At 36.3% G+C, this 19,981-nt stretch overlaps 4 protein-coding genes across 6 annotated transcripts; 2 read left to right on the plus strand and 2 right to left on the minus strand.

Moving 5' to 3' along the window:
- Nucleotides 1-85: 85 nt before the first annotated feature.
- On the minus strand, nucleotides 86-8,674 carry LOC105956405 (vacuolar protein sorting-associated protein 35B). Of its 2 annotated transcripts, none has more exons than XM_012980249.2 (22): nucleotides 8,404-8,674; nucleotides 8,140-8,236; nucleotides 7,886-8,009; nucleotides 7,162-7,347; nucleotides 6,548-6,635; nucleotides 6,298-6,354; nucleotides 6,109-6,198; nucleotides 5,893-6,015; nucleotides 4,995-5,069; nucleotides 4,863-4,922; nucleotides 4,354-4,470; nucleotides 3,812-4,051; nucleotides 3,672-3,737; nucleotides 3,473-3,562; nucleotides 2,822-2,911; nucleotides 2,121-2,210; nucleotides 1,553-1,621; nucleotides 1,257-1,337; nucleotides 1,065-1,172; nucleotides 889-992; nucleotides 638-751; nucleotides 86-548 (listed from the first exon to the last, which is right to left on the minus strand). In XM_012980249.2, the coding sequence occupies exons 1-22, from the start codon at nucleotides 8,494-8,496 to the stop codon at nucleotides 338-340; spliced, it is 2,373 nt and encodes a 790-aa protein (XP_012835703.2). In that variant the 5' UTR covers nucleotides 8,497-8,674; the 3' UTR covers nucleotides 86-337. The 2 variants fall into 2 exon arrangements, with proteins under 2 accessions (XP_012835703.2, XP_088671839.1); XM_088815713.1 differs by having other exon boundaries at nucleotides 6,298-6,470; nucleotides 8,404-8,624.
- Nucleotides 8,675-9,024: 350 nt separating this feature from the next.
- On the minus strand, nucleotides 9,025-11,969 carry LOC105956404 (uncharacterized). Its single transcript, XM_012980248.2, has 3 exons — nucleotides 11,648-11,969; nucleotides 9,976-10,336; nucleotides 9,025-9,878 (listed from the first exon to the last, which is right to left on the minus strand). The coding sequence occupies exons 1-3, from the start codon at nucleotides 11,726-11,728 to the stop codon at nucleotides 9,226-9,228; spliced, it is 1,095 nt and encodes a 364-aa protein (XP_012835702.2). The 5' UTR covers nucleotides 11,729-11,969; the 3' UTR covers nucleotides 9,025-9,225.
- Nucleotides 11,970-13,223: 1,254 nt separating this feature from the next.
- Nucleotides 13,224-17,591, plus strand: LOC105956402 (uncharacterized). Of its 2 annotated transcripts, XM_088815716.1 has the most exons (7): nucleotides 13,405-14,010; nucleotides 15,199-15,333; nucleotides 15,454-15,538; nucleotides 15,805-15,899; nucleotides 16,670-16,837; nucleotides 16,925-17,124; nucleotides 17,486-17,591. In XM_088815716.1, exons 1-6 carry the CDS (start codon nucleotides 13,656-13,658, stop codon nucleotides 17,083-17,085), a joined length of 999 nt encoding a protein of 332 aa, XP_088671842.1. In that variant the 5' UTR covers nucleotides 13,405-13,655; the 3' UTR covers nucleotides 17,086-17,124; nucleotides 17,486-17,591. The 2 variants fall into 2 exon arrangements, with proteins under 2 accessions (XP_012835701.1, XP_088671842.1); XM_012980247.2 differs by lacking the exon at nucleotides 17,486-17,591 and having other exon boundaries at nucleotides 13,224-14,010; nucleotides 16,925-17,445.
- Nucleotides 17,592-18,482: 891 nt separating this feature from the next.
- Nucleotides 18,483-19,804, plus strand: LOC105956388 (uncharacterized). The gene is made up of 2 exons (XM_012980236.2): nucleotides 18,483-18,865; nucleotides 19,170-19,804. Exons 1-2 carry the CDS (start codon nucleotides 18,668-18,670, stop codon nucleotides 19,635-19,637), a joined length of 666 nt encoding a protein of 221 aa, XP_012835690.1. The 5' UTR covers nucleotides 18,483-18,667; the 3' UTR covers nucleotides 19,638-19,804.
- The last annotated feature ends 177 nt before the right edge of the window (nucleotides 19,805-19,981 follow it).

Consider the following 19,981-nt stretch of genomic DNA (forward strand, 5'->3'; position numbering starts at 1 on the left):
AAAAGAAAATAATAAATATGCATGTATTATCGAAAAAAACATAGAAAATGACAAATATTTTCGAACTAATTAAGAGTATAAACGGTAAAATCAAAGAAAAATATATAATTAATTAATGCATTATTGTAACTATTACAAAGGAACATAAATAAAGTAGACTAGAAGGGACGAAAAAATATGATAGCATAAATATTTTTATTTTTATTTCCTTTTCACATACAAAGATCGCTGAGTTTTCGTATACAACAGAAGTTTTCAAAGTGACAGGAGTCGACTCGACAACAGAAGGGTGTGAATAAATTAAATTAATCACATTTCGGAAGAAGCATAAAAAATGTCACAACTTAATAGAACCATATTTCTCACCCATGGGACCATCTTTTTGCTTCTGGAAGTGAATATAACGCAACGTGCTCGTAAAAAATGCATCTGAAGCATGATTGGCCGTTGTACTGTCACTCTGCATCTCGGTTTTAATTAACTCTACAAGTCCCTGAATTACAGAACCTGTTATCTGAGGGTTTCCCTTCTCGAAGAAATAAAGGTACCTGGAGCATATTCAAAAGAGAAGAATCAGGAGAAAAAACTCGGAAATGATATTTATATTTAGAGATATAAACAGTTTTGATGGACTAACTTGTTGAGTATTTCAACGAAGAGTGTTACGGGCCCGCTGCTACCCCTGGTAACATTTGCCATCTGCTGAGCCGCATTGGCAATCCTTAACGAACGCTTTAAGCAAAGTAGAGCCCTATAATACAAATAATACAGGAACATCAATTATTTTTAAGAATTGAAAAAAAAATACTGCAAACAGTTATTTTTAACCTCGAGTCGTTTTTGTGATATACCCTATTTTATCTATAAGCGATATCATACGAGATGTACCTTTCTCCATCTTTAACACCATCCGGTTCATCAACCCAGAAAAGATGGGAACAAGCATAAACTGCTCTGCATTGATCCGGCTTCTTTAAAAGTTTAGCCGAATACTGAAAAATAAAATGCATTAGAAAGATGATATTTGGAATACGACACTCGGGAAAGATGATAAAGTTAGTTACCCCTGTGGCTTTATGAGTCAAGGTATCTCGATTCTCAACGCCAAAAATGTTCATTCTCTGCAGCGTCCCGATTATTAGGTGAATAGCTGTCACCTGGGCTTTAGAATCCTGAAAAAAAAGTACGGAATATAATAACAAGTTACATTTTAGAAAACAAAAGCTTGTGTGAAATAATATGTACTTGATACATACCGCAACTTCTTCCTCGTATAAAACAAAAGCTTGTGTGAAAAACTCATAAGCCACCGGTTCAAGTTCACAGTCATTAGCAGCCTGTGAACATAAATTGTCAAATAAATGCAACAACGTAAGATGCCTGTAAATATACATGCCGATCTTTCTAAATTTTACGAAATTTTTGCGCAGTCCAAACATGCTTATTCAAGCATGGGACGCTAATTTTTTTCCTTTCGGAATGTGCATACTAGTTTCCCTAGATAAAGTTCATCCACTATCCACCAATGCGGCAGTAATGATAAAACTTTTACCTCTGCACATTGCAAGTAGAGCCTCAAAGCCAGTTCAGGTGATGGAACAACTGTCAGACTCTCGATAATCTGTGACAAATAAAAGAATATACTTGTCAGCATTGTTGATTGAACTCATTGGTGAAAGGTTTCTAACATATAGCCAAAGGATATCTGAAAGCAGAGCCAATAATATGGTTATACTTGTCAATTGTACATCGAAAATAGAAATGTCACTTGGATTTTCATATTGTGCTTGCTTTGTGCTAACTTAGAGAAATTTAACTTGATTTACTCTGCAAATTAACTTAACTAATAGTATGGAGAACATATTAACATATTAATCAGAAATTGATCTGTATTATAACGTTTTGTCCAAGGTCGTATGAGAGTAATCTTCGTTCAGTAATGGGATTAGCCATATCTGCAGATGCCTTCCAATCAGTTCTGAACAAAAACCTTTAGGAATTTAGATTACATGGCAAAAAATCTTCTTATTACATTTTCATACAAGATCTATGCGACTTGGTAAACCAAATTGATTCAAACATACCGAAGTCAGAAACTTAAAAATTTGAACCTTTATTACCTGATTCAAGAGCTGAAATATTTTCTTTGGGGTGGCTGGAACTTCTTCTCCAGCTACATCTCCATCTTGGCCTTGCAATCTCCTAACCAACTAAACTAGGAAAATGCGTCAGAAATATGAAGTTTCTTCTCTTACAAAGAAATGGGAGGTAGATGCTGGAAATATGAAATGCTTCAATTATTTGGTCTACCCTCATTAACTTTTAAGAAAGAAATGCATCACTGCCGACAGTAAGGACGGAAAAGAACAAATTTCAAAGTTGAACACGTAAAAAAGCTAAAATTATGCATCATTTGGGAATCATTAGAAATAGAAAATCTAGGTAGTACAGGTACATACAGGTCGACCAAGGTCAAATATTACGAAAAGCTCGTAAGTAATATCTGGATGTATTCATTTTTCAAAAAATATATTCCATAGCTATGAGTGCCGAAGTCTGAATCAGCTATTACATATAAGCGGTGATTTTACCATGTATTAAAATGTACTTTTTGGTATCAGATATTTGACTTCTGCATTCCAATAAATTATTGTACCATAAGTATTCAGACTTCAGTGGTCTCCAGTATATTTGAAAAATCAAAACATCTATTCAATGTATTACTACTGACCGCCACCCCCACCCCCTATCTCATCTGACCTATTGTGTTTCCGACCAAATAATAAAAAGATACAGATGTTTTAGTTCCACAAAGCCATACCTTAAGAGCAGAAAAAACAAGAGGAGGAACTGTGAAAGATAGGCGTTTCTGACCTCCAGCCGTTATATGTTTCCACACTGTACATATTATCTGACACAGTTGAAAATAAAATGCTATATAAAACAACTGCCTTATAATAGTACAAATCGTAAAGAAAGCATAATCTAGTTATAAAAACGGATGTCTGGCATATTAACAACAACTAAATCCAGACTCAACATAACTAGTCATGCATTAACAAGTTCCTCACACTCAAGTCACTTGAAGCACCATCACGTGTTTCAGGGCCTAATTTATCATAGCCAGAAACTACAATTTATCAACATTCTGCCAGCAAAGAAATGGAAAGGCCAGGCGGCGTAGCCTGCCATTATTGCAAAAAAGGAAAATAAATCGGAAATGGACTAGATAGAAAATAAACTAATCCAACTTTTGACGAAGTATGTCATCCATACATAGCATTTCCAGGACAACCCACCAAGTCGACTACATGACAGTGAACTGGTATATCATTTGGCAGCTGTCAGTAGTCAAATTTTGTTTACGCAGAGATTGTGACAGCACCTATGTTTCTGAGGTGTTAACTAAAGTAGCATTGAAATGAAAGGAAACATACACGAGAAAGCATAACTATAGCAAGAGATGCATTACCTTTAGCATCTCATCTGGGTCATCATTATACAACATGTGCATGAGGCAAGCAACAGAATTTTGCTCCTCGTGGAAATCTTCTTCATCAAGCTATTGGTCATGACACAAGGAAGGATGTAGCTATAAACACATAGGGAATGAACTAACGAAATCACTAGCACCCTAGCAGATAGTACAATTGAAAAGCTTTTGTGTGTACCTCGTCTGTAGAAATCCCTTCCAAATCCTTTATAAGCCCTTTTATCAGTTCAAAAAGTACCTCAACCTGAAAAGAAAATCTATATCATACTTATTCCATGTAAAAACCAAACGACTGGAGAAAATTGAAGAATATTATACCTTGTCAGAAGTTGAAACAAAAGTTTTGTTTTTCATAATGCTTTTGATGATAACCATCGCCATGATTTTATTTGTCCCAGCATCAAGGTGATCCATTACTCGGGGATAATTAGAAAGTGTAAGAGCTGTGACGATATCATCGTATTTATCCAGTGGAGCACTCAGAAGGGCAACAACTTGTTTTGTTGCTTTACTATCTTCGAGCTTTGGTATGCCAGATAATTTTTTGACACACGATCCCTTTGAAAGATCAAAAGGTAAAATGCAGGTAAGAACCTTCAATTATACACTTTGGTTATGGCAATCAATTGACTCTGTTAGATACTCTGAGTTCATGTACACACAATTAATTTCAACACTTATCAATAAACAAATAATCTTTGTTGGTGACAATCTAAATCATGCTCAATCATTTTTTTTAACATAAGCGTAGTAGAAACCGAAGATTGTGATGGAACCAACAGACTACAGGCATATAAGCCTGGCATTTATCAAAATGCCGAGATGGAACTTCTACATTACCAACTCAAAACGAAGCATACCAGCACTTGATCCACATAATCCAGCCGATCAGGGTGAACACGAAGAGTGAAAGTCAGAAGAGACACGTACAGAGTGATTACTCCAACAATAGGCATATCAACTTGTGCTTCAATAACCTGCATACGAAACCACTTAGGTATTTTTTTTTTAGCAAAACGGCATCCAAAAATATTTAAAAGGTGTATATATATATATATATATATATATATATATATATATATATATTATTTTCTTCTCTTTTCTTTTCTTTTTTTTTTTTGAAATTTCTCTTTTCTTTTTTGATTATTATTATTATTATTATTATTATTATTATTATTATTATTTTTTTGAAATTTTAGTGACTCAACTGCATGGTGCTAGTTGTCAAATTAACTAACAGACAAAGGTGAATACAGTCACACGCATCCTTTTTTCACCTTAGGAGGTTAGATTACATATAATTCAGATACATATTCCAATTACCATTCAGTTTGCCCTAGCTAAATTAATTTAAGAATATAAACTTTACCTTTCCGATTGCATTGCTCAGCTTGGAAAATGCTTCAACTTGTAAAAATTCTGGTAACAGCTATATAGGAAAAATAGTCAAAACATTATTCAGTGAATGAATCTTTAGAAAGTAAGTTAGTTAGGGACTCACTTCAGGACTTGAGGAAGCGTAGTTCGACAACCTCTCCATCAGTTGTGACAACACTGTTTTCAGGTCAACTGTTGGCTGAGAATCAAAGTAGAGCAACATCAAGAAAATTTCACTAACCAAGGGGGGGCACCAGTTAAGTTCACAGCAACAAATGCTTGACGCAAGACCAAATGTTTACAAAGCAGAATAGTAAAGATGAAACATTACGTTCAAACTTCATTTTTAACAAGATACGACTAACATTCAAAAGTTGCTATTTATTTTTTTATTCTTTCCACCGATACTAAAAATAACTACTAAGCAAAATTACTAATAGTGCATGTATATCAATTGCAACTGATCCCTACACAAAAATCGTTTCGGTTGTTGACAAAGAGTGCTCAACGATTTAAGCAGATGACTGTAATAGCTTTTGCCCCTACCTACAAATAACTATAGTCAACCACCGTTGCCAAATATCATTTCTTAGATGTCAAATGACTGTGTCAATTTTCCACATAATTGCTACACATCAAGTCACATAAGTCAACTTGCAAACAGATATGATGCTACATTGCTTATCAATAAAATTTTACTCTGAAACTCTTTGCAATAAAACAAAGCAGTTTAATTCAGTCCTCGTATCCTATTATACAATGTCTGAGAGAATTTGACAGACATACCTCTATCTTAGAATTGAATGAAAAGAAAGAGGAAGTACTTTAGAAAATGTGTGTCATTATAAAGATAGATTGCTCTATTCCTATTGCACCATACTTGGAAAGCCATATTGAAAAAAATCCATTGTTTTTTACAAGCAGAGAAACATCTTGTAGGAATATCCATCGTCAAATTAGGAAAGAAATAGAACAAAGGTATATAGTCTAATAGGAAACACAATGCAAGATTGACAACGCACTTGAAGTTGGGGGCAGGCACCCAATAATATCTCGAGGGTCTGCAAGTGGTACTCATCTGGAAAGACCTGAATTATGCAGTCCATCAAATAGTATTGCGCAAGTTCATCCTTACAATTGACAATCTGTCATAAACATTGAGAATGCATATTCAGAGGAAGACATATTACATTTAAAATCTTAACAAGGTAGAGCTGCAGCAAAACAGATGAACCAACCTGCTCCAAAACTCTGGGAAGAACGGTGTCTCTGTATAATTCAAGGTCAATACCCTCTATCTGACTGAGGACATGTAAATTTTTTCCCACCTAAAATGGCAGGGAGATGGATGAGTGACACCATAACTGAAGCTAAAAGGATTGACGTACGATTAGGACAAGATAACTGATTGATGGAAGTGGCATTACAAGATCACGCAGTTCGTTCCGCTCTTTTTCTAGTTTATCTTTCTCCCTGAGAGGTCCCTGCAGACCATAAATCCGGAAAGAAGGCCTCAACTCAGGATCACCAAAGCAAATATGTGCATCATAAGCATTATCACTCCTGCATGCCCAAAACATGCCCTCAGGATTTATTTCACCTTTGTGGCATGCAAGTTTTCAGATGCTATGCACGTCTAGAGTAAATGCTAAAAAGAATTGTGAGAGATTCACAAACCTGGTGCTGCATCCGGACCCATAGTTTATTCATCTCCGTGAAATTTTGCAGCACAAATTCTACAGCATCCATGACAGTGTCACCATCACTATAAGCAACAATTGACTCAGTCAATAAAGAAAGAGGCAAATCAAAATCAATAGCAGCAGAATCAAGCATTATTTCATAAAATTAGAAGTTTAATCAGTAAAATCTATCTCATAACTGATTAAATAATTATTTCAACTCTTACAGCACAGAAGGAAATTTTCTGTGTAAGAGTTAGCACAGAACTGATGAATTTTGAGACTGAGAGTATTTCCATGTTACAACATGCATCCGTCAATCCCAATTTGAACGTCCATGTTTGAATTGGCATAAAGTTGTGGATACAGCTATTATACACTCAAAACTAAAAAAATAAACATTTTACTAGTACTGACTAGCGAATCAATGTGAAGCAAAAAAAGTTAATACTTGATCATAAGATGATCAAAAGCGTCAACCGTGTTAAAGATAAGCAAGGTGAAACTTCAAAGATGAAAACTATTAAGTGAAGATACCAAAAATTTGGACTATGATGTCAAAATGCTGAATAGTATGCCGTGAAGTAGGGGACAAGGTATTTCTCTTACCCTTCATACTCTGAACCAATATCTGGTAACTTATCTCTACTAATTTGAGCAAGATAGCTCCTCAAAAAGAGCCCGCGAATGGGATGTTGAACAGAGCGACACATTTCGACAAGATCTTTAAGAACATCCTTAGCTGGAGCCTCCTTTGACTTTATATAAACAGAACCAACCGTGCAAAGAAGATACCTAATATATTTACAAAGAAATATTAATATGCATCACGCGAGCATCTATTATAAATTTATCCAGTGAATCAACAGTGTAAAAGAGAATACACTGGTACATATGTGAAAAACTGAAAATGTCGAGACCTTAATTTCATAACTCTAAATTATACGATTATAGTTTTATTTTTAATTCAGGCATATAATATAGACTCTACATGCTACGGTGGTGGAAAATACATGTAAGGCAAGAAAAAGTAGAAATCATTACAACAAGAGTACTTGTGAATGTCGAGTAGATGGTTGTGATAATAATACAGCTTACCATGAGTGCTTAAACATGTATTCGGGTATAATTAATGGCATGCATATAAAACATAAAGTAATAGAGAAGCCAGAAAAATGTTGTCCTCGTTGCTAAAGCCTAAAGTTCCATTTATAAATCCTCAAACCGTGCAGATAACACGAACGATTGGTATGATTAACCAAGATAAAAGCCGAATAAACAAAGAATTGAAAACTGCAGTAACTAATCTATAGCAGAATTCCACAAAACGTACAATCTAGGCAGGATATTTCCAGCATGCTGAACAAGTTCATATAGGTCAACCACCGGACAACCGTGTCGATCTTCGTCCTTGAAGAACACTTCCAGCCTCCTCAATTCATCAAACGCGCGCATATCTAACTCCCAAAGAACAAAAAAAAAAAAATTAGATTCAACGGAAATTTCACAAAATAAACTCAATTTCTTAAATAAAATTCAATACGTGTCAACCAATTACTAAGAAAAAAGAGGTTCCAAAAAGTTTACAGAGCTCGTAGTATTTGTGAGGCGAGAGTTTCGAAGTTCGCAGCTCAGATAACAATAGCGCCGCGTATTTGAGTGCTTCTCGGAGATTATCCGAATCCTGAATTTTCCCCAAAAAAAAAAACAAAAATTACATGGGAATAGTAATTCAGTTGCTTCGTTTTTTAAGAAGTTAGGGCTGTGATCTGTTTTTTTTTTTTCTAATTTTTTTTTTCGATTGGTGCGCGGAGTAATTGTGTAAGAGAAGAAAAATAGATCGGAAAATACCAATGCGCGATGCAAGTAGAAGGCGTTGTGTTGAATTCCGGCGATGCCTTCCGCCAGCCATTTATCCTCGTCTTCGATTCCGTTCGACATCATCGTCGTTTCCCTTCTCTCTCTCTCTCTCTCTCTCCTCTCTTTCTCTCTCTTGCCAACTCAACAGCGTTCAGTTCGAACAGCGAGGACCAGACGACCAGTCATGGTAATAAGCAACAATTGCTCTTTCCTTCATTTCATTTTAATTAATTAATTTTATCTCTTATTTTTCCGAGCATCTAAAGTTAAATTTTTTTTTAATATATATATATATATATATATATATATATATATTTTTTATTTTTATTTTTTAAATTTTTTATTGTTATTAGAAATATATATTTTCTTATTTAAAAAAACAATATATGTCTTAGATCATGTTCTTGATGGTTTGACAAGAAACAAAGAAAAAGGGTGGTTTAAACATGAAATACTCCTTAATTCATCAGAAAATAGCGCATGTATTTTGGTTAATTTTACATCGGCAGCCAAACAAGGCATTCACGTATTTCCCCGGAGGCATTCACGTATTTCCCCGGAATGTAGCCGATCGGGATTCTATAGACATTATCAAAGGCTACAAATAAAACATAATCATCAATAGGAATTCGTTTATAGAACATGAAATCGTACTTACAATCACAATTATATCAGACTACACTAACAAAACAGTATTGTATTCCTAATCCTTACTCCCTCAACCCAAGGACAAAAAAAAAACCTACAAAAATCCCTAGGCGGCGGCAGCAGCAAGCACCAAGATAGTAGCATCACTCTGCTCCATTAGTTCCTCTAAAAGGGAATAGTATAAGGCAACGCGTAAATATCGACTTCTTGCAAGTACTGTGCACGAGGAGGCCACATTATCGAGCTGCTCGAGCATGATTTGGCATCGTTTACAGATGTACTACAACATCTCTTCTCCGAAGAGATGCCTTCTTGATTCTTCTTGCCCTTAAACAGCCAATCCACATCGTCTGTATCTTCGGGCAATGCAAACTCCAACTGAGGTGGGGCCCACATCTCCGTTAGATTTTTATACCGTAATGCATTTCTCTGCACCCTAGAGAGATGTGGAGCTGGCGTTTTCTGCACAGGCTCAATTGGCTTTGGAATCGAACAAATATCTTTACCAGTCACTAATGCACTTCTCTGCATTGGAGTCGTAACCGAAGGTACTGGCATTTTCTGCACGGGAACATGCTCAATTTGCTGTGAACTTGAGCAAATCGGATCTCTACCAATCACAGGGATTTGAGCTTTTAATGTGCAAGATGATAAATCCTCAGTCCTTTGTCTGAAAACAACCTCATCTTTATTAAAGGAAGGAAAACTTGGCCTTCCGGAGGTAGAACACGTCTGCGTCTGTTGTTGTTCATTGACTGAAGCATCAATAGGAGACGGGTTCTGATTCTTGGAAGACAGTTTGATCCGGATAATTTTACCTGTTAAGTTCAAAGACAAACAAGAATCAGAAATCATGGGAAGAAGACATAGTAAAAAGACAAGCGAACAAGAAAAGAGATTCCAACACAATCTCACCAGGAGCACGTGCACAATCCAACGGAGAAGATTGCCTCTTCCTCTTGTTGCTATTCTCGGTGCTGTCTGCTGAAGTGCTGGGAAGCACCACAGGCTTACCACGCTCTTCGGTCAGACTGCTTCTCTCCAATTGGTCAGCTTCGGCTTTGCTGACCTTTTGGAGGAGTGACTGACCTTTTACATCAGCTGCTGCTGCCCGAGATTTTTTGTCAATGTGACCGTGGGCAACATTGAGGGACTTTTCGTGATTCTTTTCATTGTCCTTGTGAGTCGATTTTTGTTTCTTCTCTTTCTTTTTCTCTTTCTTCTCCCTTTTCCTGTCTTTCTTCCGTTCCTCGGATTTCACCTTATCCTTTTGGATCTTTAGAGGGACCAAAATAACAATTTTAGATTTTTGATTCGAGGGAAGAGTCAAATGCGATGTGGCCGGACGAACATTAACAGATACCTCAGGTATATGAAAAATCTACAAGTCATGTGATCATCATGCATCGTGACAGAACACAGTGTGATCACAGTGACCTTATACTATCAAATCAAACCTCTTTAAATTAGAAAACATAAAAACCACCAGAATTTCTTTATTTTAAAAAATGTTTTTGGGAAAAATTTAGAAAACGAAGGCCCTTTAAAGATTCATTTCAACATAAGATGATTTTTTAAAAACATAAATTCAATCTCAGCAGCCACTTTCATCTACTTAGTAAGACACAAAACCACAAGAATAACTTCAATTCAAGAAAACACACACCACAATCACAAAAAATATAAGAAAAACACCAAACACATACACACTTAATTGCCATACACCGAATTTTTTTCCGACTGGGACCGGATAAAATCATCGTGTGCCAGTTCAGCACACTTAACCAAAAAAATCAACTGACACACATCTAAAATCCTCAGAATCACATTCTATCCAAGTGTTCTGAGTTCTATTAAACCTAACTGCATCACTTAAGACACCAACCAACATAAACATGCTTCTCTCACCACTCCCACCTATAAATAACAGGTAGTTTTGGAACAGAGACTCATGCTTAAAGATACAGAAACCAACTATCGAGTTTTTTCGGATTAACAATTCTGCACACCACTCGCATACCAAAACCCTCGGAATCTACTCTGAATCAATCCCACTATCTGTAAATTTGATCACTAGGCTTTACACTTTTCATGTTTTTCATTAAGCTTAACTTTCCAAAATAATTTTACCTACATAGCTAACCTGATATGCCCTACTAACCCTGCAACTGCACCCCTACACCAAAGACACATTCATAAACACATGATAATAGTAAACTATATTTGAAAATTGAATTTAGCTTTTAGGTTTTGAACTCATTACAAATCGACCAACAAAACCCATATCGCATGCAACCCACTTATAACTGGGACTTCGTTAAAAATTTAACCCATTACAACACCACAAATCAGAAACCCTAATTTTGAAAACCCCCAAAAATTTTACAAATAAATTAAGAGAAATCCATATTAAAATAGAAACCCAGTAACTGGGCTCTGGGCCAACGGTTTTTTAAGTTCAAATTTGTACATGTATAGACACATTAAAACACCGATCACAAGTTCATTAATTTACATCGATGAGGACTCATGCTCATGCATAAATCAATCAATCAATCAATCAATCAGGGTGCTCTGCGCAACAAACCTTAATCGATTCGATCAAGGCCTCTTTCCTGTCGCCGCTCAGAGTATACCCAGGTGGCGGGTACGGAAAGCACCGAGACATATCTTCAAGATCGAATCGAAGATTTTCCCGACAACAAATTCAAAAAAATACCCAGTAATTTGCTATGAACCCTTTACGATTGTGGTTAAGAATTCTCAGAAAAGAAATACGGTGGGGGGGGGGGTGACGGATCTAGATGAAAGAGAATCTCAGATCTCTCTCGCGGCGGACTTAGGGTTAGGGTTTCAGCGACGAAGAGAGAGAAATTTTTCGATCTAGAATCGCTGAAGGAAAAATTAACAATGATTTAATGGGCTGTAAGGGGGTATATATAGGCGAGGAGGTGACCGACCTTGACGCGGTTTACGTATTTACTGTTTGGTCCTTTTGTTTATCTATATTTACGGTTTTCTCCTTGTTCTATTGGATTGGGATTCCGTGAGCGGTGAGTGGCGGCAAAATATGGAGCCAAATTTGGTATTTTTAATTTAGAATAGGTTTCAATTAAAATATCTTTGCTCTAAATTCAACTATTCTATATTTCAAGTTTCTATAGATATTAATTATTAAATCAATATTTCTTTAGTTGATTTTTTTTTTTTTTTTAGAAAAAAAATATATAAGATGTGTAATCACTAATAAGTTAAGCTAAATAATAGATAAAGCTGAAAAGAAGACCTAATATTTGTAAATAAATTAAATAACTAATGATTGCTTCTTTCCAATCTAATTTTACAATACATTTTTAATTGTATCTTGATTTTTTTTAAATTATTGTTCGTGATTTAAAAAAATATTAAAAATAGATGTTTGTTAATTTGGGCTCATGTATGAAAGCTAAGCTAGCCGATTTGCATAATGGTATGGGCTCGGCCTCATTTTATGCTGGTTATTTTGAATGTTTTAACAAGTTGATTTTTTTTTTTTTTACAATATCAACATTAGTACGTGCAGAGTGTATTTGATCCATTTTGAAAACGTTTTTCCCGTTGTTAGTCACTTCACAGCTATTGTGGAAGAAAAAACCTCAACCTACTTAGACGCAATCGTTTTGTCAAAAAAGGAGAGCCGAACTGACACTGGAGTTGGCACTTCGACGGTCAACTGGCCAACTTATGAATGTCGCAAAAAACTTGCATGTTTCGGGGAAGGGGAAGCTCACATTTATAATACTTTAGTTCAAGCCCGACCAGTTCGTGAAAATCGAGGCAAGTGTATACCTACCGCCACCCCCTTCGTCCCATTTTTGCCTTCTCCGGGTAATCCCAACCATTATTGGCATCTAATCAATCATTGCTTGCCGCCTCGTATGATTCCTAGACAGGTAGCATTTTTCGCACGTTTCCGTGGGCTCTCCTCTTTTCCGATTGTCACCAATCATTCGGGCAATACATGCTGGTGTCAATGCATTTATTGCGCCAATGTGTGCGAGAGCTAGCGAGAGTCATTTAATGCACTCTTCCATACTCGTCGGGTCATAAATGCCTTCGGACAGAGCCATCGTGGTGTTTCCCAAAGAACCATATATGGTATACCCGCTCGGTCCTCGGCTACTCCTATCTTTCGCTTGGTCACACCAACGAGGAGGAATCTTTGGTTTCGGGCCGCACGACTTAGTGGGCCTTGTCTCTTGGGCTGCATTCCAGCCCGGATCAACATTGATTTAAAAAAGGAATTTGAAATTAATTCAATAAGATATTTATATGTATAAAATATAATATTTTTCTTCTTAAAATAAGTTATTCGATTGATGCTGAATCTAATTTTATTTCCTTGTTAAGCCGAATCCAACCGGTTTTCAGCCGACTCGGTTCTCGCACGGCGGCGCAAACACTAATCAACGGCCAAACAATTTCCTGCTCGTCGTGGACAAATTCTAAAACCCTCGCGCAAACCACACGATCAAACAACACCGCCACAACGTGCTAAGCAATCTCAGTTTTCCAGGAATTTTCACCCAGCAATTTCTCTCTGAGATCGGCCTGTAATGAGGAGGATCAACGGACTCGCCGCCATATGTCGCGCCGTAGAAGGAGTCGCCGCTGCTCCTTCAGTTGCCGGAAACCTCGTCCGCCACCATCGCCTCGTTCAGGCGGCTCTTTCCACCACCACCAACAACGGCTCATTGTCTAGATCTAATTGGCTCTCGTGTAACAGGACGGCCGCCGGTCAGTCTACTAGCGCTGCCGCGCACGCCGTTGGGGGGGTGATTTTGTTTTCGGTTGCAGCTAGTGCCATCGGGGTAGAGGCCCACGCCAAGGAGCCCGTGCAGTCGGAGTTCCGACCGAAAGATGTCGTTCTCTACCAGTATGAAGCTTGCCCTTTCTGTAACAAGGTCAAAGGTATTGCATCTGCTTCTCAATCTATGTTGTTTAGTGATTTAAAATTGCAGTGTCATTACCAATTTGCAAGCTGTTATTTGCTTCATACTCAAATCATTTGAAGCTTTGCCCCCTTCTGTAACAAGGTCAAATGCATTGCTCCCCCTTCAGTATATTCTGATGATTAGAGGGTAGATAATGTGTATTTCTTTGTGACCTAGAATTGCACTGTGATGGTAGATTTTTTTCAATTTGCAAATTGTTAATTGGTGGATAGTCTCGGATTACAGATATGTCATACGATAATCCTTTAATATAAATTTGATTTTCCATAATACGGTGCTACATCAGGAAATAGTGCGTAAATCAACTATGCATTGATCTATATGTTTTTAATTACTTTTGGTAATGGATATTTGATATTTCCCTTTTCAAACCAAACCTGCGAGATTATTACATTTTGGTAGTTAAAACTTTGGGAATTTGTATCAGAAAAACTGCCAATCTGTATGAATGACAGAATGAGTCTTAGGCAAATTCACCTCTGAGCATTCAAATGCAACAATATACATGATTTTGAAAAATAATACTTGGTGAAACTTAGATGTAATCTTCAGCCACAAAAATGGTGAGCCTGGTATTTATTTCTTTTACTGAATTTATTTTTCAAACATAAGAAGCGTGATAAATAAGATCTGCTCTGGCCGTTCCCGGTTTTTTTTTTGTATAGCAAGAATTTGTTTTAAATTCTCACCCCAGCTCACTTAGTTTAGTTGCTGTACAATTCAAATCATTGGAAACGTTTTGACATAATCCGTGCTCTCCTCTAATGAACAAATATGTCAAAGCATATACTGTAATCAAGAGCTGAACCCTCTGTTATCTAGAGCACCTGTTAATCCACGTGGACTGCATGAATGATCCAATCAAAATGTGTTTTGACAAACAAAGACCAAATACGATACCTATCTATGCTGAATGATTTTGGATAACTCACAGATGCTATTTGCGTATGTTCTTTGAGTGTTTGAAATGAAATATGTTGTAATTGAGAATACCTTTGCCGAAGCTCACTAGTTGGGAGGAATAGCTGTTTCAAGTTATCTTCTATGCAAATGGCCATTTGTGTGCGGATCATTTATGGGATTAGTTAGAACTGCGTCAAGTTTTTTTAGTACTTCTTTGTATTTATGGATCTTACTTTTCCAGCTTTTCTGGACTACTATGACATCCCATACAAGGTTGTGGAGGTCAACCCCCTCAGCAAAAAGGAAATTAAGTGGTCTGATTACAAGAAAGTGCCAATATTGATGGTTGATGGGGAGCAGATGGTTGATTCATCAGGTATTTACCATTTCAGAATGACTAAACTTTTGCTTATATAATCTGAAAAAAGTAGTTAAATCAAGTTTACTTTGGGCTGTCGATCAACTTTACAACTCTTTTCGTGGCTTGCTTATGTAGATATAATTGATAAATTGGCAAAAAAGATTCACCCTGATAGAGCTGTTGGTTCTGTTGCGGATAACGAAGAGAAGAAATGGCGTGGGTATGGATTTAAGCTCATTGTGTTAGATCTTTGACTTATTTGTGAATTTTATGCAATCCTTTCTCCACATTACTTGATTGTTTTTATATTGCGAAGAATAATGGGTCTCTTTTGCCTTTCGCATATTTTTAAGTATTATTTCTCAGTATGGTGTACCTATTAACTCAGTGGTTACTCTTGATCAACAATATCTTTTTACTTTACTATTCAGAAACTATTTATAATATTTCATTGGTGTCTGATATTTCCGAATGCTATTATTGCAGCTGGGTGGACAATCACTTGGTGCATATGCTATCACCTAATATATATCGAAATACTTCTGAAGCCCTTGAATCATTTGATTACATCACTAGCCACGGTAAGATTTATCAAAACTATAAGAGAAGTTACTATTTTCTATTTGCACAATGCACCTTATTTGTGCATTACTTCAGAATGAAGATAAAATTGCCGATCACTGCACTGTGCACCTACACAAACTCATGCACTCCCGCCATAAGCAGACGTCCTAGTATGTAAACGATGATAATGGGATAATAAAAGAGAAATTTGTTCATTGGTTGCTCTATTCATTTTACATATATGGTAAAAGTGGTGATTGTTCTTGAATTTTAATACTATTGTTGAGGTTTTCTGTAACTAGAGGTATAGTTGCGTATTATTGCCTAGCTAATTTACACGAGTATGTACTCAATACATGTCCAGTTTACGCCGGTAACTAGTCAGTCTCTATTAATCCACCTCTCCCAGTCTCGAAGTGTACGCTGTTTCTCGTTCAGTTTTGTAGGTGCAAGTGTTTATGCCTTGAATTTGTTAGTTTGTGTATCCATTTTGCAATGATACTATATCGGGCAACTCTTTTGAGAAAAAAATAAATCAATCTACTCATCAAGAATATTAGGATATACAGCCAATAAAATATGAATATCGCATTCTTTATCTTCTTTCTTTGAATTTACGTTAACTTATATGGGGCATATTCTATTTGACTGGTTATTTCATGAAAATCGGAACTCTCTAAGCAATGTATTCATTATATGCGAAGGTGAACTAAGCAAGAATATTTACTGCCTCGAGATTTTTTTATACCTGTCTGGCATCAATTTGCTTTCCATATCCTTCTTGCAGGTAACTTCAGCTTTGCTGAGAGAATAGCAGCAAAATACGCTGGAGCAGCCGCCATGTATTTTGTCTCAAAAAAATTGAAGAAAAAATATAACATCACTGACGAAAGAGCTTCTTTATATGAAGCTGCAGAAACATGGGTGGATGCGCTCGACGGTCGAGATTTTCTAGGTTTGTACTAAATTTGTTATTTAAAAAAACAGATTCATGTCAAATGAGGGCTAATCCAATCCACATGTCCCAACATTCTTTCGCCAGGTGGAACCAAACCTAACTTAGCTGACCTGGCGGTTTACGGTGTATTGAGACCAATCCGCTACCTAAAATCTGGTAGAGACATGGTAGAGCAAACACGAATTGGTGATTGGTACGCTCGAATGGAAGCTGCTGCCGGACCATCTTCAAGAATCCAGGCATAGTCAACTAATCGCCGTCTAATTATTGACATTAAATCGCTGGTTCGTTTTTTTATTAGACAATTTTTTTTCCATATAAGCATTGTATTTTGCTTATAGAAAAAGGTGTCTCAATTCTTTGGAAAACCAATTTTTTTGCTTATAGAGAAGCACATTTGCTGGCAATGGGATTTTGCTACTTTGATTATTACAAAGCATATTTTGCTTTATTCTCTTGTATCCCACTTTGGTAATAATTTCTGGGATATGATGATATTCAAACATGACTGATTTTCTTCATGCATATATGTAGTATGGTTTGCAATAATTGAACTATATCCACAAACTTTACCATATTAATGATAGTAAAGTTTTATTTATTTATTTATTATTATTTTAATGGTTTTTTTTATTTATTTGTTAGGAAATTATCCATAAATGCAATCTCATGCTCTTTGCTTCTTTCCAGTTTACCTCTTTTCTACACACGATGTATGTGCACTGAAAGGACCTGTCACAAAATCTGCATGTGTACGTTTCCACCCTAAATCTTCATTACCTTTTTTTCCTTAATTTTTTGAGTAAATTACAGCCACACCCCTTAGGTAACATCAAATTACCAACCCTTAATTACAATCATGCCACTCTACTATGAATCTTCTTGCACATCCACCATTACGGTGTCAAATTTAGTGGAATCTTCTTCATTTTGTACTGTTTTACCCTATTCGAGCTCCACATTTTGAAGTAAGATGATCGTAAGAAGTGTTTCTTGACTTGTAAATATCGGATTATAGTGCATCAAAAACTGCATTTTCGCACAAAATGTGTCAAACTAGAGAACATTCAACGGAATCTAAAAGATTCTATTGAATTTCATACCATGAGAATGGAATGGACGCATAAGACGATTCACAGCTGATGAGTAGTTGTAATTATCCAAACATTAATTTCATTGTGCACCTAATCTTTAGGTGGAATATTCCTTTATTTATTTATTGATTTTGTTTTTTAATCAAATCTATATTACTTGTATTATCCCTTAGAATGCACATTATATAAAAAATGAACCATTTATTTGTACATACAACGAATATTAAACAATTTTAGGAGATTGGCAAAACAAGTGAGAGAATCCCAATAAAGCATAATTAATATCTTCTCTTAATTAATTCCCAATTTTATTGCACTTAATTACGTTATGGATAATTCAACCTACACAAGTGACACATCTTTTTCACCTTCTGGTAATTTTTATCAGAATATATAAATGAAAGTTGGCACTTTAATTAACCCTGCAAAAAAGGTCCCTTTCTTCTCAAATCCAAACCAAAGTAATTAATCAAAACCCCCATTTTAGAGAGAGAAAGAGGAGAGAGAGAAAGAGATTTTGTATGTATATATATGTACATGTGTCATGCGTCTACTCTGATGTAACAAGAACATGAATTTTATATAGCTTTTTAACCTACTCAGGCTACCCCTCCTTCTTTTGTTTCCATGTGTATCCACCATTTTTAGCACCTTCTCTCTCTCTCTCTCTCTCTCTCCCCATTTCTCTCTCTCTCTTCAGTTTTTTTTGCAGATAAAACTAACATATGAGAATATGGGTTTTACTACAGCTCCATACGGCGCCGTTTTAGGGATTGAAGATGCTGTTGGCTTAATACACACTCACGATCACTTATTACCCTCTTCTTCTTCTTCTAATTCTTCTTCTTCTCTGCCTGTTGAGCTTTTGCAGTCTCTCTCTTCTGATCTTCACAAACAAACCCTTGAAATGGATTGCTTTCTTCAGCTCCAGGTATTTTAAATCAAAAATCTTAACTTTTTTGAATTTTTTTTTTGCATGTTGGATTCTTTTTTTCTTTTTTTTTTTTCAAGATTTGCAAAACTTGCATGTGGGTTTATCATTTATCTCACATTTTCTTGAAAAAATCAATTTTTTTTTTCAAGATTTGCAGAACAAGCTGATTCTTGCATGTGGGCCTTTATCATTTATCCAACATTTTCTTGAAAAAAAAAATGGGATTTTTTTATTTTTTTTTATAGTTTTGATTCTGTTGGAGATATTAGTGATTTGTTGTACTGATTTAAAAAAAAAACAGAGCAAGAGATTGAGGAGGTCAATCCAGCAGGAAGAAGCACGGCGGCAAGCGTACATAATGCAGGAATGCGAGTCCAAACTCACAGCCCTGATGCTGCAGAAAGAAGAACAATCCGCCGCCGCGAGAAGCAGAACCAGGGAGCTCACCGAAACCCTAAAAATGGCGGAGATGGAAGCCAGGGCCTGGCAGAAGATCGCCGCCGAGAAAGAAGCCGTCGCCACCGATCTCAACAACAGGCTGATGAACATGGAATACGATGCCATGTCGTTCTGCGGCTCCTCCTCCCCCTCGCCGCCGCCCGCCGCCGGAAAGATGGAGTGTAGATTGTGCGGAGGTGGAAGAGTGTGCTGCGTTGTGTTCTTCCCTTGCAGGCATCTATGCTGCTGTAAACAATGTGAACCACTTTTGGGGCACTGTCCTTTTTGCTGTACAGTCAAAGAAGCTAGTTTGGAGGTTTTCTTGGTTTAGAATATCATCTTCTTCTTTTTTTTATTTGACTGTGTGTGTGTGTGTGTGTGTTTAGGTATTAGGTTGAATCGGTACGTTCGGAAAAAAAAATAGGAATTTTTGGAAACTTGTAACGAACAGAATCGGATTTTTTCTGTTTGGATATGAAACGGTGAAGTTCGGTGAAATTCCGATAGTGTAAGTGTAGTTTTCGAAAATGAATTTGAAGTAAGTATCGGAATTTCAAATCGGAAAGAAAATTGTAATCTAGTATGTATTCCAATTTCGTTCATTTTGTTTTCGTTGGAATTTGATCAAGAGAATCATAATCTATATGTAGTCGATTTCGCTAAAAAACACAAAAA

This window comes from Erythranthe guttata, chromosome 3, assembly GCF_056151865.1.
Source record: "Erythranthe guttata isolate IM_541 chromosome 3, IM_541, whole genome shotgun sequence".
NCBI classification, from domain to species: domain Eukaryota; kingdom Viridiplantae; phylum Streptophyta; class Magnoliopsida; order Lamiales; family Phrymaceae; genus Erythranthe; species Erythranthe guttata.

Bases quoted from the DNA above. Each gene is read 5' to 3' on its own strand.
- LOC105956404 (XM_012980248.2), bottom strand. From the start codon at position 11,728: ATGTCTCGGTGCTTTCCGTACCCGCCACCTGGGTATACTCTGAGCGGC. The intron at 10,337-11,647 runs GTTTGTTGCGCA...GTCCCTCTAAAG, and splicing joins CCTTGATCGAATCGATTAAG to ATCCAAAAGGATAAGGTGAA. The intron at 9,879-9,975 runs GTGAGATTGTGT...TGAACTTAACAG, and splicing joins GGATTGTGCACGTGCTCCTG to GTAAAATTATCCGGATCAAA.
- LOC105956388 (XM_012980236.2), top strand. From the start codon at position 18,668: ATGGGTTTTACTACAGCTCCATACGGCGCCGTTTTAGGGATTGAAGAT. The intron at 18,866-19,169 runs GTATTTTAAATC...AAAAAAAAACAG, and splicing joins ATTGCTTTCTTCAGCTCCAG to AGCAAGAGATTGAGGAGGTC.
- LOC105956402 (XM_012980247.2), top strand. From the start codon at position 13,656: ATGAGGAGGATCAACGGACTCGCCGCCATATGTCGCGCCGTAGAAGGA. The intron at 15,334-15,453 runs GTATTTACCATT...TTGCTTATGTAG, and splicing joins GCAGATGGTTGATTCATCAG to ATATAATTGATAAATTGGCA. The intron at 15,539-15,804 runs GTATGGATTTAA...CTATTATTGCAG, and splicing joins GAAGAGAAGAAATGGCGTGG to CTGGGTGGACAATCACTTGG.
- LOC105956405 (XM_012980249.2), bottom strand. From the start codon at position 8,496: ATGATGTCGAACGGAATCGAAGACGAGGATAAATGGCTGGCGGAAGGC. The intron at 2,912-3,472 runs GTAATGCATCTC...CAACTGTGTCAG, and splicing joins ACCCAGATGAGATGCTAAAG to ATAATATGTACAGTGTGGAA. The intron at 993-1,064 runs GTAACTAACTTT...TTTATTTTTCAG, and splicing joins TGACTCATAAAGCCACAGGG to TATTCGGCTAAACTTTTAAA.